This window comes from Lissotriton vulgaris, chromosome 3_1 (genome assembly GCF_964263255.1).
Source record: "Lissotriton vulgaris chromosome 3_1, aLisVul1.2, whole genome shotgun sequence".
Classification (NCBI taxonomy): Eukaryota; Metazoa; Chordata; class Amphibia; order Caudata; family Salamandridae; genus Lissotriton; species Lissotriton vulgaris.
Genome location: NC_141689.1, coordinates 770554025 through 770579806, shown reverse-complemented (window position 1 = coordinate 770579806; position 25782 = coordinate 770554025). Strand labels below are relative to the sequence as shown.

At 43.3% G+C, this 25782-nt stretch overlaps 1 protein-coding gene across 1 annotated transcript in view; it reads right to left on the bottom strand.

Moving 5' to 3' along the window:
- The window catches only part of SNX24 (sorting nexin 24), a 751934-nt gene that overhangs the window by 265175 nt on the left and 460977 nt on the right, over nucleotides 1-25782 (bottom strand). Inside the window, exon 3 of the mRNA XM_086961081.1 lies at nucleotides 13654-13758. Within this exon, the coding sequence (XP_086817207.1) occupies nucleotides 13654-13758 (105 nt within the window). The remainder of the gene's footprint in view (nucleotides 1-13653; nucleotides 13759-25782) is intronic.

Genomic DNA, 25782 nt, shown 5'->3' with positions numbered 1-25782 from the left:
TGCACTCTCAAACTGCACTCTCAAACTGCAATCTGCACTCTGCACTCTCATTCTGCACTCTCAAACTGCACTCTCAATCTGCACTCTCAATCTGCACTCTCAACTCTCATACTGCACTCTCAACTCTCAAACTGCACTCTCAAACTGCACTCTCAAACTGCACTCTCAAACTGCACTCTCAAACTGCACTCTCAAACTGCACTCTCAAACTGCACTCTCAAACTGCACTCTCAAACTGCACTCTCAAACTGCACTCTCAATCTGCACTCTCAAACTGCACTCTCAATCTGCACTCTCAAACTGCACTCTCAAACTGCACTCTCAATCTGCACTCTCCACTCTCAAACTGCACTCTGCACTCTCAATCTGCACTCTCCACTCTCAAACTGCACTCTGCACTCTCAAACTGCACTCTCAAACTGCAATCTGCACTCTGCACTCTCAAACTACACTCTCAAACTGCACTCTCAACTCTCATACTGCACTCTCAACTCTCAAACTGCACTCTCAAACTGCACTCTCAAACTGCACTCTCAAACTGCACTCTCAAACTGCACTCTCAATCTGCACTCTCAATCTGCACTCTCAATCTGCACTCTCAATCTGCACTCTCAATCTGCACTCTCAAACTGCACTCTCAATCTGCACTCTCAATCTGCACTCTCAATCTGCACTCTCAATCTGCACTCTCAAACTGCACTCTCAAACTGCACTCTCAAACTGCACTCTCAATCTGCACTCTCAAACTGCACTCTCAAACTGCACTCTCAAACTGCACTCTCAATCTGCACTCTCAATCTGCACTCTCAATCTGCACTCTCAATCTGCACTCTCAAACTGCACTCTCAAACTGCACTCTCAAACTGCACTCTCAAACTGCACTCTCAATCTGCACTCTCAATCTGCACTCTCAACTCTCAAACTGCACTCTGCACTCTCACTGCACTCTGCACTCTCAAACTGCACTCTGCACTCTCAAACTGCACTCTCAAACTGCACTCTCAAACTGCACTCTCAACTCTCAAACTGCACTCACAACTCTCGTGCTGCACTCTGAAACTGCACTCTCAACTCTGAAACTGCACTCTCAACTCTCAAACTGCACTCTCAACTCTCAAACTGCACTCTCAACTCTCAATGTGCTCCTGACCACGCGATCCCAGGAGCACACACTCGAAACACTTACCACAACTAATCCTACAGGGGCAAGGGAATCACATATTACTAATCTACCTATTTGCATCTAACATTGGGTTTTGGAGTAGCGTGGTACTTGTTGGAAAGCGCTTTAAGGCCTCGTCAGGGGTAGTAAGTGCTATATAAATACAATTTACAAATAAAAACAGTATACATGCAAACGGGGAGTGTCTGTTGTTGAACACAGGGAGAGAATAAAGTTTTGCCATAAAAAAAATATGAGACAAACTAGTGAGAACACAGACTCTCGTATTATAAATATATATATATATATGATCAAAAAAGAAGATAAAAACATACACTTGTTACATTCAATTAATAAAGAGATAGCGCGCCTCCTTTACACAGACCACTGTCCATAAAATCGTCAACAGACCACTAACCAATGTTTTTTCAGAAGCTTAGGGGTGGGAAGGTAACCGCTACCCCCCCTCCCCCCGCCCCCCCTTCACCTCGCCCAAGTGGCCCGATGCTCCACAAATCAATCTTAAAGCTGTCGTTAAATATTGATAAAAAAGGGGGATGTAAATGATTGCCCACACAGTGAAGGTGATCTTTACAGTTAAACTGCATCAATGCCCTTAATGTATAGAATGGCTGTTATTACCACCAAACGTTTCCCATTAAAAAGATTTAGAGGGGGAAAGACCGGGGCTGTGACCTCCTCGGCGCAAGGTGCCCCTTGGAGAGGAGCAGGAAGTGAACTCCGTTCTCAGAGGGCCCGAGCCCGCCGACATGTACCAAGTGTGTCCCCATTCCCAAGGTGCCACTAGAGTGTTGATTTGTGAGTTGTACGAGGCGCTGAGGGTCATCCAGGCCCAGTCTAGTAACTATTGATCTGAGCGGGGAGGTTTCTGAACCAAGACGGCGCTGGAACGTGTTTGTTTGCACAGCGCCACACGTGTGCATACTACTGGGCACAGCGAGGCAGCCTGATCAAAGAACTGCACACGTATGAACACTACGTCAGCTAGTGTGGGTAAAACATTCCAGAGGAGAGTGAGACACTCGAGATCCACCGAAGAGAAACTTCACTGGGCCAGAACAAATCCACCACTTTCTTAAGAATCTGTTCCCCTGGCCAGAAAATGAAAATGGATGCGATTGGATGAATACATCAGCGAACGTGTATTTGGGAAACCTGACACTCTCAGCAAAAAATAAAAAACACTATTCCTATAAAATATGTTAGTTACTATAGGCAGCATCGTTTCAACAGCTCTACGTACACATTGCACAATACACGCAAGGCATTTTCTCTCAGCGCCTGAATAACAAGTGTTGATCTTACCTAACTCTTTGGTTCTCATTTTACCGATTCTGTAAAGATGAGATGCTGATTATTCCCTGCCAGATTCAACCTCGTCCCCTGTAGCCCAGGCGGCGCGCCTGCGCCTACTGCTTTATCTTGGAATTTTCTCACTAGCCCCAAAGAAAACGTGTACTTTACCACTATACAACGTCTAGTCCACAAGGTCAGGTGATTGTATTTAATAATTGGGGACAGAAGGGAGTTATTTCAACTTTGTATAAAGGTTTATAACGGAAAAAATACTTGCACTGCTACGTTATAAACTCTGTCGAACAAGAATACAACTGACTCAGGCAGTTACGGAAAACTGAGGGGAAGGGGGGGGCTGTATTTCCACTCAATCTATAGAACTCTGTGCCACAATACGTTAGTGGGGTATGTATAGAGAAAACATCTACCGCTGCCGTGGCCTCTTAGCGCTTTGTCGTGTCTGGAATGTGTCTCCCTGTGCAGCGCTGGTCTATCTGCAATTTCGAATGTCTCGAGGGAAAGCGCCTTGGCACCCGGCCCCTGGGAGCACGCATGCTGGGGTCAGGCGAGGTGACCGCTGGTCTGCGATGTGTGGATGCAATGTTGATATGTGCAGGGTACGCGCGCCCACAGGCATCCAAGTGACTCATGTATTTGTGTGTTTTCAATAGAGCGGACAAGGCCCTGACTGGCATCAGAGCGCCTCGCAGACTGGGTAACAGAGCGCATATATCACTTTTTCACAAATGAGTGTTTCGCTCGTCCATCTCTCTTGGCAGATCTAGTGCTTCAAAACGGTCTAATGGTATTAAGTGCTAAACAAACGAGCGACAAAACACACATTAATGGGGACAGTAATGGGGAAACACATTTAGTACTTGGAGTGCGAAACAAAGCTATCGGACAGAACTGCTCTTTATTGGGAAAAGGCTGGTGAAGAACCAGAGAAGTTTTCTTTAGCAGTGGCTACCGCCAGCGTGGGGGCTGCAAGACTCCCCTGCACCGCTGAACTGCCCCTCCCAACGAAAGCGCTCTGATTTCTCTCTGAAAGGAATGTCAATTCCACGCGCCCTGCAAAGAGTTTCATTTTGGTAATCTTGCCCGTGCTGAGCGCTGCTGAATGGTGAACGCGCCCGGCCATCTGGATTCACTTACGGAGGCACCCTGACAGCTCCTAATTATAATTAATGTACTTCTTTGCGCGCACACGAACGAAAAATGCCAAACATGGCCGACCAAAACGACATTTAGCCTATCACTTCAAGGCTATTAAAAAGACACCACAGCGAAGACGAATCACCGGCCAGATGACATAACACACTAAGGAATGTGTGGAATGTGTCTCGCCAAAGCCCTAGGAGATACTTTTTTTTTTTTCTTTAACAATACGGCTCGAAACTCCGCCCACTTCTGACGAAGTGGCGCAGGCCTCGCCCTAATAAAGGAGAAACTTGCAGGCTTTGAGGCAAGTAAACGCGAGAACCACTGCGCCAATCTACACACCCGATACACCGTAGAAATCGGCAGGGTGTGTAGATGGTTATAGGCTATATAAACTTTTTTTTAAAAAACCTTATTTAAAAAAAAGAATAAAAAAAAAGTAGTCCCCCCAAAGTAGCGCCGGCCGCGACGTGCGTGCTCACGTCGAGGAGCGGTGTCAGAGCGGCGTCAGAGAACCGGCGGACATGGCGCGGGGGAGGAGCGGTCACGTGAGCAGCAGTGGACAGGCCAGCGGCGGTGAGAGACCAGCGGAGAGGCGGACATGGCGCGGGGGAGGAGTGGCAGCGGACAGGCGGTGAGGAGCAGAGCGGCGAGGACCTGTCAACTCAGGAGCGGAGAATGAGGTAAGCAGGCGGGTGTCGGCCCAGGCGTGGGACGGGGAGTTACTAAAGGCAATGTCGGGGCAGGCGGGGGTCGGGGCAGGAGGGGGACGAGGACTAACACCACCAGGCGAGGGTCAGGCGGCAGGCGGGGGACGGGGCGGGCGGGGGCACGGACTGCTGGGCAATATTAGGGCAGGCGGGGGTAGGGGGAAGCCTGAAAGCACCCGGACAAGGTCGGGGCGGGCTGCTAGTTTATTTATACATTAAAATAAAACTTAGTTTCTTTCATAAAGAGCAAGTGGCCGAAGTATATTGAAAAGCAAGGAACATAATATCAATCACAACACAGTTCAAATAAAAACATGAATAAAAATGCAATAAACATTAAAATAGTATTTAGAGAATTTGGAGTCAAAGTTGGATCACTCCATCAACCAAGTAACTTGTGCCAAAGAAAGGAGAAGCCAGTGAAGACAAGTACATTTGAAAAGTTTATAAAAAGGGAGCACTGTGAATATGAAATGGGACCGCAGTAGAGAATGCCAAATGAAAATACATAACGATCCAGAGAACTTCTAGTTGCACATAAGACTTGCTGCATTTTTCTGGATTCCTGAAAGCCGGAGTTTCTTTGTCAGGTTCAGTGGCAGCTCCTCCGCTATGGCGGAGGAGCGTCTCCCCACTACTTTTAAGCAGTGCTGGGGAAAAACATAAAATGATAATAACATAGTTGCTATCATTTTATTCTTTGTGTCCTGCTGCTTTGCAGGCGGGTCGGTAGGCAGGGCTGCTCTGCCCTCAGAGCAGGAGAGGAGAGATTTGCCCACTCCTAAGTGCGCAATGACTGGTCGGCCCTCTCGGGCCGCCCGAACCAGTCATGCACACTTTCCCCGTTCTCCATGCAGGTTGCATTACAGCCTGCATGGAGAACAAGCCCACCCCTCCAGCCCCAGTGCTGAGGGCGCTCAGACTAATCACAACGCTGCATTGCAGCGTTGTGATTGACTTAGGGGAGGAAGCCTGGCAGCCTGCTTCCTGTTCCTGGAGTCAGAGGCAGGAGAACAGGAGCAGGGACTGGGGACCCAACCTCAAGGTAAGTTTTTTAAAATTCCCCCCACGCTACCCCTTTCCCGCGAACCCCCCTGTGCTTGTCCCGACACCTGCGATTCATGCCATCCGCAACTGAGTAGGTTTTCTCCATGTAAGAACCTTGAAAGTATTGCTGGCCGATTTGGAAATAAGCCAATAGTGCAAAGCAAGCCATTGCAGAGCAATCCTATTGAGAGTGAAGTCAGACAGGCTTTCAGCATTCACTGCCAAACAAGCATGCAGCATTAAACAAAGGCTTCACCAATGCTTGCTTGGCAGTGAGTAAGCCCGCAGAGAGGGTATTCTCCCCACCTAACTTGAAAATTACTTGGGCTTGTATGTCGGAACTGAAATAAGCTAAGAAAATACAGTTGGTGTAAATGTAGCAAAAAAGAGCAATACATTTGGAAATGTGAGTTTTCAGATCAAGCGCAGAATCAATGATGACGTTTCAACTCATAATAACTGAAAACCCCAGAGCCTCATTGGTCTTGGCAGAGGACCTGGGTGCCTCCTAACACAGTCCACAAATGGAGACCATGCAGCCACATACTTATGGTATGTGCCTTAGACTAGCAGGGTCCTCTTCTCTGTAAAGAGAATATACCACATCTTAGGCCAGCATAGGTCCAGGTAGGGTGTATCCTGGGACTTCCATTTAATGTTTAAAAATTGTTTTGCTAGCCAGTGGGTGATCACATTGCTGCATGAAGAGTGTGTGGGTGTACATGTTCGATGTCCTTTATCAAGAACAACACAACGTAACATGACAAGTGCATTTGTAATGTTCATGTTCACTCACTCCTCTGGCATCTTAGGGCAGAAATAACATATATTTATTGTTGCCTAATACAATGGTGCTTATTTCTAGTCATTGGAAGGATGACAGCTTGAGTGGACCTACTGGAATTCAGACTTGTGGTCGTAATGTCAAACAAAGATCGCTATAAAAACGATGTGTGACTCCAATGAGCCACCAGATCAATGGAGCTCATCACCCCTAGCGTTGCACCCACCCACGCACACAAAGCACTCCACAACTCCGGACTAGCCTACCTGAACAGCAGACTCAACTTCTACACCCCCGCCCGCCAGCTCCGCTCTGCCAATCTCGCCCTCGTCGCCGAACCTCGAATCCAACGGACCACTTCCGGAGGCAGATTCTTCCCCTTCTTTACTTCCAAGACCTGGAACACCCTCCCAACCCGACTACGGCAGACCCAGGACCAGCTCACCTTCAGGAGGCTCCTCAAGTCCTGGCTCTTCGAGCAATAGCAGCAGCCCCCGCCCCCTCAGCACCTTGAGACCCTCACAGGTGAGTAGTGCGCTTTATAAATACTGTGATTGATTGCATTTCTTTCAGCAGCTAATATCAATGAAGTGGCAATTTATGTACAGGGAAAACCTATTGAATGATTACTACCGATTGGACTTCTGGCTCGTTCGGAAGACTTTGTAGGGAGGGCTCCGAAAGATATCTTTTGGGGCTGGGTTCCCCACTAGGGAAAAGAGACATTGCCCAGAACTGCAAGTCTAACACCGCCCCAGACTTGTTGGCTTGGCAGAGAGCAATGGATTGGTGGTCCAAAATGGAGGAACCGGTGTGCAAAGCGAGGGGTTGCCCTCAAGAGCATTTAAAGATATGGGGTCCTTGGTGGAAGCATTTTGGGCTTCAGGGCTTGTAAGTGCATATGTTCAATTGCTCCTTTATCCAGATGTCACAGCCGAGCGAAATGTTTTGTTTATTTGGTCATTTGTTCACACATTTGTTGCTCATTCATGCAAAATCAATAAAAATTGTTTCATTAAAAAAAACACTATAAAACAAATCTGCACATGAAACATTCTTGAGAATCAGAGATTTGTAGTTTCCCTCTCAAACCCTGAAACCTACCACTATAATTCCAAGCTTATGTTTTAAAAAGACTGTAGTCCAACAATCTACAGAACTAATTCCTTTTAGCACAGTACCTATGTTTGCTATACAAGAGGCAGCACTCCACATTTCAAGTACTACATGACAGGTGGCCTCTGACCTGTCGTAAGAGTCAGAGTATGTGGAAGGAAGGTCTGGTTGCGCTCTTGATCACGCAGCTAGAGCTTTTGCTCTACTTTCAACCACCTGAAGGTAGTGTCCTCCTAAAGTTGAAAGGAAAGAGCTAAGAACTTGACCCAGATCACAACCTTCGAGGCCTCCCACAGGGTCTCCTATTGTGTGTTCTGAGGTTTATTAATCGTGAAATATTCTGGAATCATGTCTGTGTTCTTCAATTACAATAGTGAGTCAGTCAACAGCTTAATGTGTGTGGGATGAAGTTTCATTCCAATATAACTGGGAAATGAGTAGAAAGCACCCAGTGACCTATTACAACAAATGCATGGGTATCAGCCAGTCCTTGAATGACTGGGCAAAAATATTGAAGAGTATCACTCAAGTACAATGGAATAATGTGTGTGATACCTCTCCTTGCTAAGTTGCTGCTTTTCCACAGAATTGACAGAGCTGGGTATCTTAGTCATTAGTGCTTCTCGTGACATCTATGGGACTATGGTGTGGGTTGTTCTCTTTTCCTATTAATCAAAAGAGGAGGACTCTAGGATCTATTCAAAAGGTCCGGTGACCCGTGCTCACGAAGTTAAACTTATCCCAAAAGCGAGTCACTGTTCCTAAGTAGAGAGAGAAAAAGAAGGGAAGTAACATGTACTCTTGTCGTGTGCTACTCTAATTGCGGCGGGCAGTATGTCCTCATCTTGATGCCCTCGCACACCCTGAAGGATGTCAACCTTCATCTTTGGGCTTTTTTCTCCTCGCCAGGCTGGTGCTGCAATGCCCTACGGGTCCCCCGAAGGGTCTCTTTTTCGGAGATCTTTTGATAAAGCCATATGGATGCGTGGGTGTAAGTGGCAGTGAAGTCCTAGAAGGTGTATTAAAAAATGGCTGGAGGGAGAGTGATTAATTTGTATTAAGGTGATCTCTCTGTCATTATTAAAATAAAGTGTATGGTGCTGCTTTAAGGGGTATTATGTCCCTTGGTAGCTGGGTAACTATATGTCCCTAGTGGGCATATGTTATGGTCAACATGTTTCGCGCTTTAATGATCGCGGGGGAGATCCAGGGCGCTTCGTCAGGACCAAGAGAGAAAGTTGGAACTACAGTGGCCCGAAAATTTCAGTGCCCCCGGTTGTTCTCTTTTCCAGATGTTAGTTCAGGACTGTGTTAAATCCCTATGCACTATCAGATTACTGTGGTAAAAACAGTCAGTCTGGGAAGTCTGGGAAGACCGACCCAAAAACTGGTCTGGAGTTTTATTTGTGCATAAAGTGCTTTAAACAAGACTGCCACAAAATTCACTAATGCATGGACAACCAGAAAACTCACTTACTTTAGTATCCTTACAGAAGCTATGTACACTAAACATTTTTTGGCCAGCAAGGCCACTCCTCAGCATCAACGAACAGCAGCTATGAAAACTATTGCAGAAAGCCCCTAAACCTCAATCGTGGGGTATCTTTAGTTAACTAGTTGATCCCCTGAAAGAGAGTTATGTCTTTTGCATTTCATAGGGAATTTGAGAACTGTATATTGATAATGATGAGCCTAACTACTGCTGTTAAGGATTAAGTATTTCACAATGTGAATGTCCTGTTTTGACAGAGGGGTTAATGTGTTTTGTCCTCTGAAGTTTGCAGACACCTCCCCATTCACAGCAATAAGAATATGGAAGTATGCAAATCCCAGAGCATTGGACTTGATTTAAGACCCATCTTTCACCACTTGATTTTCTTTTTCTCCAAAATTCCTCTACCGTCTCTCAATATGATCCTCTCTCGTCAGGGCAGAATCACAAATGTTCAGTCGAATATGCACAGTCAAGTGATGAGAATACAGTGCAAAACTTGTATACTGTGAGAGAAAAACAATCAAACACAATCAAACATCTAAAAAAAATCCACCATAAAAAGTATCTCAAACATATACTAGGAGCTAGGAAAATGTCTAAATTCAGTTGCATCAACCATGTGGGCATCAAACTTTAATCAGAGTCAACAGGGTAATAATCCACCGCCTTCCTCTTGCATTGATCACCTTGACACCATTTGAAGCGAGATTTAATTTCTGCCTTTTTTTGCTATGTGAATATGAGAACTAGGAACATGTGAAAATAACAGTTTAATAACAGAAAATATACAGAAAATATGCGAGCAATATGCTCTGGAGAGATATTCTCGAAACATCTTATTCAGGTTAGGGCACAGCAGTTTTAGGCTACCTAAAGTACTGTCAGCCACCTGCCCAGAGAGTTAAAATGCATGAGAGCTGAGCAGAAGAAAATAAGATATCAAGTCAGTGGCAGTTCCTCCAAAAGGGCGGAGGAGCATCGCCCTGCCTGCTACGAGCACAGCTGGTAAAATGGATGTCTAGTCATTACCATGTGCAGGGGTGCCGCAGTTCATGCTGTTCTAGCGTGAGTGTCAGGGCGGGGCTGAATCTTGCGGTTGCAGCAGGATGACTTGCCAAGCCTGCCAGTGCAGAGTGTGCATGTCGGATTTTGCCGGCTGTGTTGCTCGGCCAGCCAGACATGTGCACTTCCGACACACCAGTCCCAGCGGTGTTAAACTGCCGGGGGATTGTAGATACAGGCCCCCAGCCTCAAAACGAGCGCTGGGTTAGCCTGCTCAAACCAATCCTGCAGCTTCTCTCATACTGATAACAACATGAGAGATGCTTCAGGATTGCTTAGATCCACGTTGGCTAGTTTCCATCACCAGAGCACGGTCCCCACAATAGCAAATCCAGACTGAGATTCCATATGCAAGTCAGATTTAGACTTCTTAGCTGCATACTTTACAACGGATAGTCAGAGTTGTATGTGGCCTACCCCGAATCATCTTTAGCTGCCACACTGCCAAGAAACGACCAGCTTATGTCAGGTATAGAAAATAAAACGCAGTGCTCACGGTTAAAGTTTGACCATGTTGTGAAGTACGGCTCTAGAGAGATGTGGTGGATTGTTGCCTGCTCTGTTATGTGTGTCAAACTGTGCAATATAATGTTATTTGTGAAATGGTGATATGGTTTAATTAATGCACAGCTGGCGAGAGTACCATTGTTTCACGGTGCTCAGGTGACAAAATCGAGTGTGGCAGGGGAGGAGCGAAAGAGTCGAAAAAGGCAGTATGGTTTAGTAGAAGTGAATGCAGGCCAGGCTCGTTCTTTTATAGGAGAAGACATCAACGCTGCAGGGTTATTTAACTGCTTAGTGGCAAAGAATTGAAACAGCAGCAAACATACAGGATACTAACCTGGCACCAGTATGGGTTCTCTGTCAAATAGAAAACAATGCTATGTCTGTGATAAATTGCAGGTCAGGCCACGTAGTAATGACAAGCAGGTCAAGTGGAGGTGCGCAGGAGGGGCAGATATTGATACTAATAACTTGGCAACATTATACTTCCATCATCTGCATTGTCACAGAAACACACTAGAATGTGCAATCGTTGCTCTGGGCCTCTGCAGAGAGGCCAAAAAATGGATCACCATGTATTCTGAACACCTTTTTGACTCAGTGACAGGCACCGCCCTCAACCTGAACTCCAGGGCTCAGCTCTTAATTGTGGTATGCAGGTGATTCGGTTTAAAGCATACATTGTACAAGAGTAATATGCTAAACAAACAACGAGCAAAAAAAACAACGTTCTATGAGTTTTCCTTTATAAATGAATATAAGAACAGTATTTTTGGCCCATTTATCAAAGAAATAGTACTGAAACTTGAATCTACATATGACAATTTTTACAAATCTTCGGGGGGGGGGGGCTATGAAACGTCGGGCTCTCTTATGCATATATGACTTAGTCTAAGCCCCCTCCTGCTTTCAAATTCCACCAGCCACCACTGAGGAAGTTTCCTCAAAAATCAAGACAGAAAAAACACATTCAGGCAAAACGATTACCCTACTATTTTGGCGGTGTGGCTGCAATCAAGATATTAATCATATAGAAAAACACTTGATATATCTTTGGTGCAAAGTATAAGTAGCTACATGAGAAATATAATTGCTCAGGTTAAAAAGGGATGGAATTACAGGTTACGTGGCAGTACATGGTTATGGTAGGGGTCAGGATAACACCAACAGAATCAGATTAAATTGTGGGCAGATCACATTTTATCTCTGATTTAAAAATAACTGCAACTCCTACTCCATTGGCGTTACAGTAAGATCTCAGCACACGGCAGCAGCAATGCACCAGAAAGTCCACCTTGAGAGTGGAGGTAAATTTCAGCCAACATTCGCTGCAAGGAGTGAATCTCCAGTAACAGCAGGAATTACATTATATAGTTCGGATTGCTTTTTAACAACGATTATGTATTATTAGAACATTGGAATGTTGGGAGCTCCATTGCAGACAATGAAAAAAAAAAAAGACTAGAATCTTTCTGAATGTGAACTAAACTACACAGGCTGACTGTAATAATCTGCTGTGGGTGTCTGACTAGAGAACAGAAATACAAAATAAGGACGTCGGTTGGCTAAAAAGCGTACAGTAGCAAACACAAACCCCAGCAAGTATTATTAATATGACCCATCTTTATGATGTCCCATGACAGACAGTTAACATTACTGTTAAACAACCCACGGGCAACAGACCAAAGGGAAGGAACTTAAAACGACAGATCTGGTAACGTTAAGGGGAAAACCTATAGGTCTCAATAGGTCTCACAAAGACTCATGTGGTAGTCTATTTTGCAGTTTTCTTTAATTTATTATTATGAACTATAAATGAAACTGAACAAACTAAATTTCCCATGGCCATTTCCGAGCTAACATTGGGGTGGAGTCACTACATGGCAACAAAAATAATTGTTCAGTGTCAGACCTCTCTAGGTCAACATTTTGAAACAACGCGCCTTTTTTGCAAGTAGCAGGGGAACTGGTACGCTAGATGTATTTGCTGTCAATATGTACACTTAAGTGTTTTCTCTTAGTCAAGGACTTTTTGCCGCAGGGTATTTATGTAGTAAGTTAAAGTGAGCATGACATACAGATCAATAGATGTGAGTATGCTTTAAATTGGACATAAAAGCTATGTATTTAACCATAACGTTTAGATGGGAAAGGTTGCATCGAAAGTCGACGAGAACCAATTCTTTTTAACCTCCCATTCTACATTACTACCCTTGATATACAAAGATACTAAAGCTCAAAGGTAACAGAGGTTTCCTGCCATATTTAAAACTCGTTCCATTAACAACGAGGTAGCATTAGACAATCTTCATTTTTTTTAGCTACGTTATTTATTTAACTTTCACCAGGAATCATTTTTGATCAATGTACAGTATGATCATTTTCCAGTGGTTCAGAAATCCTTTTGTTTTCCATAACTGCATAATTTTAGCAGTCATAGCCTCTAAATTAGCTGATTGCAAGTGACAATAAAAAACTATATTTTTCTGCTTGCCCAAAAGCTCCGATTGACCTAGTTTTAGCAGTGCCTTTATGAATTACGCTTCACATGCATGCATACCTTCCTTTCATGTCTGAAGAGGGGGCCGTTGTAATGATTGTGTGATACCTGCTGTCATCAGTAGCTGTGATGGTTGGTGTGAGAGTATTGATCTTGACTGTCTTTTAATGTATATCTGGAAGGGAATCCATATCTTTTCGAAGAGATACATTCAGTCTTCCACTGTTGCTGTTAATTGAACAGACATTGGTCCACCATAAAACTAAGTCTGGGGACCCCGGGCTTTCAATTTGTATACGATTGTTAGTCTGGCCACCAGTAACCATTTCAAGATGAGATTGCTCGTGGTGGACGATAACGAGAATAACCCCTCTTCATCTGCCACTCCCAGTAATGTTACCCGGGGATCTAGTGACAACTGGATAATGGCTACTTCTTCAACATGTAACGGAACTTCATTCCAGAAGTCATGAATATACTCAGAAGACAATCACATATAAATGTGTGTGCTTTTGTTCACCACATCCTCTCTAACAAATACCTGATCCCCACATACTGCTCTTAATCTTACAGGTATAAGACACCATCATATTATTATTTTATAAGCATTCACTTTGTATCTGGTGCGTACAGAAGCCGAAGCCACCCTCTGCCAGGTCAACATTTATTAGGTCTCAGATATCTCGCTCTGTCATTCGGATAGCCAACTCTTACCATACGTATGTGGACTGCGGGAAGAAAAGATTTCCAGCGTGAGGCCATCTTCTCTATCTTATCAACACACAAAAGACTGACCTGCAAGTATTGCTCCAAGCCTTGCCGTCGCTGATCCAGTACCTTCGGAACCCAGTTTCTCACATGTTTTGATGGAATTTCTGGCGTTCTGATAAATTTCTTCAGCTAAAAAGTTAAGAGAACATTTCATTTTATTTAACAAAATAAGCAGTCAAATAGATCTACAACATGAAAACTGCGGAGAAAAAAAACTAAATTTAAAGTATGAGTGCAACTACATAATAGTATCATGTGGATATAAGGAAATGGTGATTTGCAGAATAAAATGGATTGCACCAACCAGACATAAAGCCATCAAAAATCAACCGAAAGAAGAGAGTCTTTCTTGGATGCTGAAAATATTTAACAAACGAATTCCTTCTTTCTCCTTCAGAATTTTTAGAGGTAACTGCATTCTCAGAGTGAGTAAGTTCCACACCTCAGCAAGTTCCACACCTCAGAATAATGTTAGTTTTGTGCTGCAAAACGTGGAGTTTGTGGTATTTTCTCGACACAAATTTTGGCAGTGTGTACCTATCAAAAATACTAGGAAAATGAGTGGTATTACTTCACCTGTTGTAATCCTAATTCAAACAAAATCCAATTTGTACCCAAGTAGAGATAACTCCACCTCTGAGAACAAGGATGGTATTTTGGGGGAAGTAAAACAGAGTAGTAGAGTCTTCAGGTGATTGAACTATGCACACAGAAAGATATGCTGTTCTCTATAAAAAGAAAATGGCCTGGTGCTCATCTTTCTTGTCTTTTCTCCTCATCAGTTTAGATAAAACCGATGTTTATCTTCACAGCATCAAGCTAACACTGAGTAGGTTTATATAGCAGTATCTAAGAATTACCCAACTAGTGAGCAAACAAGCATACAATGTTGCCTCTAATATAATTAAATCTACTCAGAAGAGACTGACAACCAAACATAATCAGTATTATATTGTTGAAAACTTACCACTGCACCATATCTACATACATAAGTAAATGTGACAGCATATACCTCGGGAATTGATAACTCTCGGTACCTTGAAGAACTTCATGCAAGAGGTATGGGTATTGGCATAATGCTGCCAAGTGTAGACTACATTAAATCAGCAGAGTGGAAACTATCTGCATCTATCACTGCTCACTGTAGTCAACACGCTACTTGCCAACTCATGGGGCTAGGATTGTAGGCACAAGAAGGTCTCCTTCAGTATAGCTAAGTGTACATTGAATAGCGTAAAATATATCTGTTAATGTGTTTCACATATCACACACTGCTTACACAATATTTTCAAAATGAAATGTGATTTAACTAAATCTGTATCAGCTACTCAGGGTCATTCCAGTATGCAATGATGTCAAACTGTTGCATATTCTTAAAACAACAGGATGAGAATGAGTGACCTAAAAAGGAGCTCCATTTGGTATCAATTAATATTCTAAATGTACTCACATAAGGTATCAATACATGTGAACTTTATTTTACATGTTCTATACCTATGGTTTTGAAAGAACCTGCAAACACAATTCTCGACATACTACAGAATTCACACTGTGACTTATCAAAAACAATTACAGAGCATTTAGAAGTAACATGTTTGGGCATTATCAAGAACACAGACTCAAACAAACATTTAGAGATGATCGGATGTGGGGTCTAAATCTTGGGAAGTGTCAAACAGGGGTGCCTGGAGAAGGAGTTAGTGCTTACGTTTATGAAAGAATATGTTTCAGATAGCCACGCGGGTTGTTCACCAATGGATTACGGTTGGTATCACGACTGTTAACATTGTAGAAGAGAACAATAACACACAATACTTTTTCATGAAAAACAGAGCTGCTCCTTCAAGATCATCGCCCATACTATGCTTCTGCGAGCACTAGTTACTCTAGGGCTTTATTCACATTTAGAACCCATCATAACACATGACTTTTGGTGCAGAATATCTTACTAATCATCAACAAAAACCCTGTCCAAAGGACGTTAGTTGTGTCAGTTAGTTATATAACAGAACAGTCTATAAGTACTGATAACTGTTATCCTCCCCTGGATACTATCATTCTGGTAAAGGGACGTTTCACTGCATTCCGTCCTAAATTCCTTAAAATTGAAGTAAAAACCAATAGGCCAACACTTCCTTGACAGTTACACAGAACAAACCAGAAAAATGTCTTACTAACAGGAACATGGTATGCCTTAAACTCGAAAGGTAATTTAAACAGTTAGACTAACTGTGATGCACTTTAATGTTTTGGGGGTGACAACACCTACGTTTGCATAATTTTAGATTATATATAAAATACTGCTCACAGTTACACGTGTATGCAAGGAAGAATGTTCCAGGTGTTAGGGCAAATATGTATGTTTTACTTACATATGAGCTGTGTTTAAAATAATTGTACATGTTTTTAACAATTGAAGCTGTCTCATCGCATTCCTACTCAAAGTAAAGAGCACTGATACAAATCTCTTAAAGGAAACCTGTGCTTACCTTGACAAATCACCAAGTTTATATTGTGCATACCTTATAAACACTAGAGATAGTAAGCACAGACAGTACAAATATGTAGAAAAGAAAATAGGTGATAATGTGATTAGAGAGGAGACCCTCAATACAGCTGGCGAGCGTAAGCTTGCCTATGCATTGGGTCCTCAGTTCTCTATATGCATGAATACTTTGTTCCAGCAGTTAGCAATCATTGTCTCTTCTCAGTGCTGAGCTGTCTAGATGGAGAACCTGTGGAGGAAAACCTCCCAGCAGGTCGCAAACCAAGAGGGATACTTTGTTGTTGCATTTGGGGCTTCATTGGCTCCTTTGAGTCCAAGTCCTACACTGTGCCCCCGCTTCACTCATAGCAGAAGAGTTTACACGGGCCCGGATAGCCTTAGAAAGTGACTCTGGTGGCTCTCCAACTCTCTTGGATACAGCAACTCCTCCTCGACTTACAGGGTGCAGGCCCAGGTTCTGATACATATATAAAAGTAATGTATTTGGTGAGCAGGAGTCCTGTTCTCGTGTGTGCTTTCCAGAGCAATACAATCTGTGTGATAGACATAGCAGACAGACTGGGAGAACAATATCTGGTGCACAAGAAAGAGTATTGGATTCCCCTCCCCACCCCCTTACACCGCCCCACCTCCCCCCAGCAATAGCGAAAAAAGGTGCTGAAAGAGCAGTCTCTTGAAAAGGAAAAAAGATTCTGCCACATGACCCAATGACGTGTGCGCCGCTGTTGCTTGGTCAGGCCTTTTGGCTAACAGATCTTTGCATGCTAGGTCTTGTACACCAGTACCTCTAGTTGGGAATCCAAAAATACAAGTTCCATGAGGCAAAATGCAGTTTTCAAAACGTTTGCACCGGCCTAAGCCGTCACTCGTGCCATATAACCTATGGATAGCTCTGGATGGGACCCTATTCAAAATAGGGGTCAATTTTAGAATAAAGCACTGTTGTTTATTAAACTGAACTCGCACCAAAGAATATGCACGTGCAGGGAATAAAACATGTAGGTAAGCTCTCCAAAACCCTAAAACAAATGCGCACATTTACCCCCAAGGTACCTCTGGTGTTGGTGGGTGATAAGGCCCCACATCATGCATTCAACTGACCACTTAGAGTCTCCAGTATTGTAGTGGCCAGACAACTAACCAAGCCTGAAGGGCCAGGCTCTTTATTACTTTCCATACTGGCATACGCCAGTCACTCGCACTAATGTTACGCAAATGGAGAAGTCTGGCTCATTGGTTAGAGCGGCAGACTCTGAAGCAGAGATCAGGCCAGGGACCAGGGTTCAAGTCCCGACGTGGCAGGGTCTTGGGCTCAATGTCCGCGGACTCGATAATTCTTGCCTCGGCGCCTACTCTAATCATGGGTCCCACGCTGCAACTCTGAGCAATAGCTTGCTTAATCTCCACAACGGCCCCTACAACACTGGGATGCCTGGCTTCACCTTGGGGGTGCCCAGGAGGGGCATCTCACAGGGAGAGCCAGGAAGGGTTCCACAGCGTTATACAGCGCCGGGACGCCCCGTTGGGGCAGCTGTGCGCTTTACAAATACACTACATGGGGGTTAGTGGTCGCCACCCCTATGTGATCCAAGACAATTGAATGTTCCATGGCTTGGCAACATTACAGTGCTCCTGTGCAGCTCCTGGTATTCCATTCAGTCACACTCGCACAGCTTTCCTCCCAGACACTGAGACTGCTCCACCCGGAGACCTTACACTTCCGGAAAACAAGTCCGGATTACCAACAAAGAATCTGTAAAACAGACACACCTTCAATATAGGCTTCTAGAACCACTGCCTTCACATGAATAAAACACTATCAGAAGAGTGTTCATTTAAGACATTATTCTATGCATTATGCCTCAGGTCACAACATGTATTTATTAGCTTACACAAAGGCTTTATGTTTAGCCAGCCAACGGCGCTGGAGCAAAAGAGAACAAATAAACAATTTGAACAGCAACATAAACTGTGAGGAAGCAGAGGATGATAAAGAGTCTAGTGCCACGGTCGGTGGTGGCACTAGATATCCAGTCTGACTGATACTGGCTCCTGGTGACTGTGAAGAGATGAATGCGGGGATTTCAACTCCCAAATGACTATGACAAGTTTGCCTACGGGGTTTTAAAAGATTTTATATTTCATCTTTGAGCAGAAAAAACAATGTCCTACTCAGATTGATGTACACTTCCCCAGAAGGAATTCTCAAACAATCACTCTAGGTTCCAATGGTTCATGTGTTAAATTACAAGAAAGTATGTATTAAACAAAGATCCTCTATTTTCATATTTTCAGGTATGAGAGACCAATAATAAAGTAGCAGTTTCCCCACAGACTTGTCAAGAGTACTGAAGAAGCTATGATTGCAGCGGCAGGGTTCGTGACAGCCCTTGCAGGTGAGTAATGAATTACTCTCGATGCACGAAGACAAATCTGAGACAATACAAGTTTCGAGTAGGGTTCAGCTGCTCACAAGATAAATTCCCCACTGCTGCCACTTTAACCGATGATTAACTAGCCTGTCTGCTCCTAGCCCTGTGCAACACCCCCTCAATTGGAACAGGCAGTTTAGAGATAGATGCTGGAACTTTATAAATATATATATCAGATAATATATAAGATTTTCTCAGGTAGAGCGCAGGAGGAATATGTTCTAAGCCCAAGAACATTTAAATAGACGTCAATCGGAATAGGGGCTGAAATTACTAACGAAGCAGATATTTTTTTTTTCAAATTGCCTTGCTTATTTTTTGAGTCCCTTCAAGATTTAAATGAAATAATAGGAGGTAAACTTAGAAAACTAAATACTAAATATACAACATAAGGATTTACAGAATTGCACTGGATTATTAACCCAAACTTTAATTTTAGTGAATTCTAAACCTGGGTGAGCGGTATTCTGCCCTAAGCGTTCATATTAGATCATAGCGTTAACATTCATATATTTATATTGTCCCACATTTCGAAACATTCGCGCAGGGACCCCGTTTTCTCCTTCCTATTCTACTTCATTTTTCTCGAACATATAATTTTGGTTACTTTGCATACAATTTCATGTTTTTTCTCCCCAAAAGGCACAATATATAATATCCTTATATTACATGGTGGCAGCATCAACGTTGATATAGAAGATGTCATATCATACAAGCTGGTGTCATTTTCTGCGGTGTTCTGTTAAGATACTAGACATCCTTATTGCTGCCATGAAACATCCTTCTTAAAACTCAATATATTAGCAAATATTAGCACCGCCGAAATGTCTCGTCTTTTCAACCTATTGGCAAAGCAAATGTTGTACAGCATCGTCCAAAAGTTAAGGAAAAAAGACACAACGGCGTAGTTGCATCATTTCGAATTCTTGCACTTGAGTGATGACGCATGCAGAGAATGTATTGCCATGCATGCATGCACCTACGAAATGACACATGCACCATTTTTTAGGTCGAGCATTCGAGACCTCTTGTATATACTTACAATATACTTATATGTGTATGTTCTTTGTGGGCTCTGGAGATCAGCCCTATGACTTGTCTGCTTCCACTTAGGGACTTTTCTTTCTGTTCAACTGCCTCTATTTAACCCGTTGGGCGCGGCTGCGATTCTGCGCCTGTGCATGGAAGGGGTTAACTGTCTTGATAGAGAATGACCAGTAGAGGTCAGTAAAATACTAGAATTGCTTTCTGCTGAGGGACTTTCTTTTTTTTATTTTTCTGGCCACTGTCTCTAATTAACTTTCTTGATAGAAAACGACCAGCAGAGGTCTGTAAAATACCAGAATCACTTTAGCATTCTCTAGATTCGAGTACATAGAAATTGTCTTCCACAAGCACCCGTAGATAATAATATTTTTTTCAAATCTTGTCTTTTCAGTGATAGGACCACCGAAGGCCCTGATTTTATATTAAAAATAGAGCTTTGGACTACACCATTTCCCACTGAAAGGCAATATTTCTCTCCATGTGTTCCCATTCCTGGAGAGTCACGCAGTTTGTTGCATACTTTCCCTCCATGTGAAGAACAGTAGACGTTTCAGCACCCAGGTTAATGTGCTGCATAGCTAAATAGATATAAGGTTCCAAATGCGAGACTGATTGCATTGCAAATGCTTGTTTTATTTAGCAATTGCAAGAATGTGGTTACCACTTAGATCAGTAAATACAAAATTAAATATGACTGAAATGAAAACACTTTGGTACGGTGGAGCGGCATGAGCACTACAAATTTATTTTATAAAAACTTAAAGGACCGCAAAGGATGTGAACAGGAGGCGAGGGGGGGGGGAAGCAACAGGCAGTGTGAGGGGTCGAGGGAGCAATGGAGCCTCTTGTGGCTGGACACGAGAGAGAGGAACGAAAAAATTACAGAAAAGCCAGGGAGGGGGTGGGGAAAGAAATGGACGAGCTCGGAAGGGGGTTGAGGGAGCAACAAGGAGCACCTATGAAGTGCGAAAGTTTGGAATGTAAGCAGCATATGTGAAGGAGATAGCTATAAAACATGACCACTCAGGGAGTGCTGAAGAAAAAAGAAGTTCCCTCAATGTGAGCAGCAGAAGAATACATGTAATCCAGTCAAAAGGATGGCAAAGAGGATATGTTCCAGGGGAGGGAAATTAACGAAAACAGGAAGGGAAGTCACCAGATAAGAAACAAGTAAAAGAGAGTGACAGTAAAACCAACCAGTGGTAAGCAATGGGCGGGCTCTAAGCCCACTGTAAGTTTTTGGTATGCCCCACAGGAGGCTTTCACCTACAAACTTTTAAAACCTGTCTGGCCCAGGGGAAGCCACAGCTGAGAACAGCAAGCGGGGCACAGCATTGCCTGTCTGGCCATTAAATGTCACCATAGTTCATTCCGTTCGCTATTTAATTTACTCTAGTTTAAAAATATATATTTTACTGAATGTGGCTCCTACCCAAAACCTCTTAAGAGAAACAGACAAAGCCTATCTTTCAGTCCATTGTTGCAGTTATGACTCTTTTCAAATGTGTTCTCTTGTGTAGAACAACAAGTGTTGGAATTTGCTTAGCCATTCTGTACCCTACACCCCAATAGCTGACCTACCTTCTCTTTCTCTTTACTTATACTAACTGCAATATTAGGGATGATAATAATCTATCACTTTATTGCATACTTTTCATTACAGGGACTTGGGTTCTAGTGCCAGTTTCTCGCACCTGACAAAATAAATCATGATTCTGGGCAAACCATTTCTTCTGTGTGTCGATTATTAAAAAAATGTAATATAATATAATTGCATACATGGGCTGCAAAAAGGGGTGTGTTTATGTGATGCAAAAAGGGCAGTGTTATCCAGTTTTGCTCTAATTATATATCAACTCCCTTTACTATCTTAGTTTCAGAAAACGAATCTGGTGTTACCTAGATATCTCTCTCGTACACAATCAATCTCGCTCTCTTATTACCTACAGCACCAAATAGTTGATATACTTTGGATTAAAAAATCTCACTCAAAATCCTCTTCCACAAGTATGACTAACGAATGCTCTGCTTTTTAATTCTGTGCTTATTTAGCAAATACATGTAGGAAGCAGTTGTCTAACTGACTTGGAAAAAGACTGAAAAATCTTGCATATGTTGTCAAAGCATGACCAGACTTTTGGAAAGCTAACCTTCCACTCTAGAGTATTCACTGAAGCAGCACTTTCGAGCTAGAAACTAGTATTTCTTCCTGAGAAAGGGAGAAGTGTTCCTTTAAATCGTAAATCATAAATCGTAAATCATACGTTCTTATATAGCGCCTTTCACCGTAAGGTCTCAAGGCGCTTGCTTTCGGAACCCGTCCTGGCCTTTCCCTGCGAGATTACCCCTACTGGGCATCCCCAAGGTGAAGACCAGGCACCCCATCGCGGTGGGGCCGTAGTGAAGATTAAGCAAGCTATTGCCCAGAGTTGCAGAGTGTGAACCCACGATTCGAGTAGGCACAGAGGCGAGAATTATCGAGTCCGTGGACATTTTGAGCTCAAGGCCCTGCCGCGTCGGGGATTGAACCCTGGTCCCGGGTCTGACCTCTGCATCAGGGACTGCCTCCTCTAACCGGTGAGCCACATTTCTCCAGAACATACGTTGCCAATCCAAATGTACCATTGTGGCCAATGTTCATAATTTCAAAGAGAAAGCTACAGTTATGGAATGTGGGTCAGCAGAAGATGGTCAATCATAAACCTGAATCAAAAATGGCAAAATAGGTTAGTAAAACTCTTAATATAAGGAAAGCATTATCCAATCAGGACAGCAAGGTTCATTAGGCCAGCAGGGAAATTGCAGGCTGGATTACAGAGAAAAGGATAGACTCAAAGAAAGGCACTGACTTTGAAAGGGAACTGGGACAAGCTGTAACCAGGCCAACTCAGGACGTCAGCCAAGGAATAAATTGAGAAGGTGATTGAGGATTCTGGTTTGAACAGTAAACATCCTTTATGATGAATGTGTTACAACGATGTCATTACCCCACATTTTTTACTCCTTAAAATCTTTTACAATGCAGGGCTTTACACTGCAAACCATTACAACGCATTCCCCAAAGTAACACCCCGGTGGAGTTAGAATAGTAAATTGTGTTGTACTGGGCAGGGGCGTAGGAGATAATACATTTCTGGGGGGGACGGGGACAGCCTTATAGCCAGGGCCACTAGAATTAGGCGATTGTGCGGTCGCAGCAATTTTCGCATAACTATAGACTTGCCACATAATCCATCATCTGCTGCAGATTAATAGATTTGCCACATAAGCCATCATCTGCTGTAAAATCTGCACATTTTAACCCAAAACAATTTGTTCCTAACTCAAGTGCTTCAAAAGTTAGTAAAAATGCAATGACACAAGTTGCCATGCATTGGAAGGACCTTTGCAAAGCTGGACTGGACACCTTTCTGTTGCTTAGTGCTATATTTGGGTACTAAACTGGTACTAAAGAGGTGCAACTAATGTCCAGATATTGTTACCAAGTTTAAAACATTTTGGAAATATTGAAGTAATGCTATTACAAGATGTGCCGTATTATGCTGCATAATTTACATTTTCTTGCCGAATAATTTTCTCAACCCCGACGCATAATGTGGCCCCTTCCTGCTACATAATTCCAGTGGCCCTGCTTATAACCCATTGCAAAGCTGGGTGACCCTGCACATTGAGCTTCCATACCCCATTTCCCTGTCCGGTGCACATCTACCACTCCTACATCACGTGGCGGGGCGCTGTGTGAATTGGAATATTCATTGACTTCCTGTTTATGATGAATGAGTTATGATACAAGGCGAAAGATTGGCTAAGAGATCGTGCCCTATGCAACACAAGAAGTTGAATATATGTGGAGCTACAACCCCCTTCTTTGAGACCCAAAGATATCTGGGGCCCACTATATACCTTTTTATTCCATGCCTCTTAACCAAACTCACACATCAGAGTAAGCACTCTATACCTGTGATATATGTGCTGCCAGTACAAAAATCTGATAGACTACAATACAATATGCAATCTAACTACTGTGATGGTCAAACTGTATCTTGATATTTAGGCCTTTTGCACTCGATCTTATGGGCTGGCACTGCACTCACTGTATTTCCCTGTAACATTGTGAAATGTGTGCAGATTTATGCAGATGCATTGATACGAATCCTGCATTTTTGATGCCTTGCTCGAGTATCACCTTGCTCTGAGATAGCACTAATCTGTTCTCAAGAGTTTAAATTGTGTTTGCGAAACTGCATGTAACTCTCATTTTTTGGTGAGGAGAGTACGTTGTTAAGTGTGGGAAAAGCAGTATTGTTAGAGGCCAGGTTTAGGTACTTACCTGCAGCACTGTTCTAAATAGAGTAGCTCCCAGCCCTCTGCTCAGCCTCCTATGCTTGAGGTCACATGCCCCTCATATAAGATACTATTGAATAGTCCATTTGTGCACTGATAGGTGGCTGTGGCTGTTGTTTCTATTGGGCTTAGGGTTAGTGTTCTGATTGCCTGATAGGTCTAAGGTTCTGATTGGTCCCTGGGTCAGTGTTTTTATTGGACGTAGGGCTTAGTGTTCTGATTGGTGGGTTGGTTTAGGGTTGTTATTGTTCCTGGAGCTAGGGTTTCTATTGGACATAGGGCTTAGAGTTTTGTGCCTAAATGACTGCTGGTACTAGGACTGGGATTAGAGTTTCTGTCGGATGTATGGCTTAGGGTTTCATGCCTGATTGACTCCTGGGTCCAGGGCTGGGACTGGGGTTTCTACTGGATGTAGGACTTAAGAGTTTCAGTCTGATTAGCTGCTGGGACTAGGGATGTGATTGGCTGTAAGAGGCTGGTGTCCTATTAGTTCTAGGGCTTAGTGCTAGTGGTGTGACTGGTTAGAACTAGGGTTCCCATTGGCCGAAGGGGTCACCTGATTATTAGGGCTATTTAAGCTTAGGGTTCAGGGAATCTCAAACCAGGCGTCAAGGCTAAGGGTGAAGAGGATAAGGGCATCTGCCTGTTTAAGCCTGTTCGAGACTGGTCGGGTCTAGGTCAAGAAATGCAACACATATTTACATGCACCAGCACCCACCCTACCCCATCCGCAACCAGATTAACACACTTACAACAAATGTACTCCACCCATTTACTACAAGCTAACCCTACACAAAGTTCAATGTCTCAACATCCAATACATAACCCCATAAACCACACCTATTCAATATTCTACTCCAGCTACCACACATTTGCACCAACACTTAAAAACAATACACCACTATATCCCATACCACTAACCAATCCACTCATCACAAACACAACCCAAATCCACGCCATAAGTAATTAATATTCCATCCAGACACACACTCCCTGCTCTAATTATTCCTAACAGACCCCTCTGTCACCAGCACACCTATACTAAGCCTTCCAGCTTTTAATCTACCAACACCCTCCTTTTCTTTTTACCACAATAACACAACCACTATACCACTCTTATTATCTTTCAGCAATCAAACCAAACACTCTTAACTCTAGTTCATCCCCTCTTACACACCACATACAGTATTCACAAACACATCACTACCACTTTACCTTACAACTTCCACTCACCAAAGACATTTTATATACAAATCCTTCTTAGAAAACAGATACAGAAGCACATCCTTTCACAACTCCTCAAAAACAAAACATAACACACACCAGCACAACAAAATCTCTCACACACACTTCATAATATTTTCCATCACAAACTACAAACATACACCCATTCCCACCTTCCTGATTACACAAATGATACACACCATGAACAAACATCAATGCCAAGCTTTCTCTCCTCCCCAACACCTAACACCCACACAACAACTCAGCAACTCTTTTAACCGCCTCTCATCGATTGGGCAATTTAGAACCTTACAACATGACCCGGATGCTGCACCACCACCTCTAACTCCTACACCTTCCACCCTAAACAGACGCAAACAAAACAAGCAACATGCCACCCCTCACAACTTTGCTTCTCCATGTCTACTGCACAACAAGACTACACTACAAAAACAACACAGCTCACCAACTAACTCTCCATCACCATCTCTCCCACCTACACATGCAGTCCCATTAAAATACCTTCTTAGCCCGCTGTACGAGGAACACGAAACAGAGCAGCTACACTATTGCTCTTCTCAAACAGCTAATATGAGCACT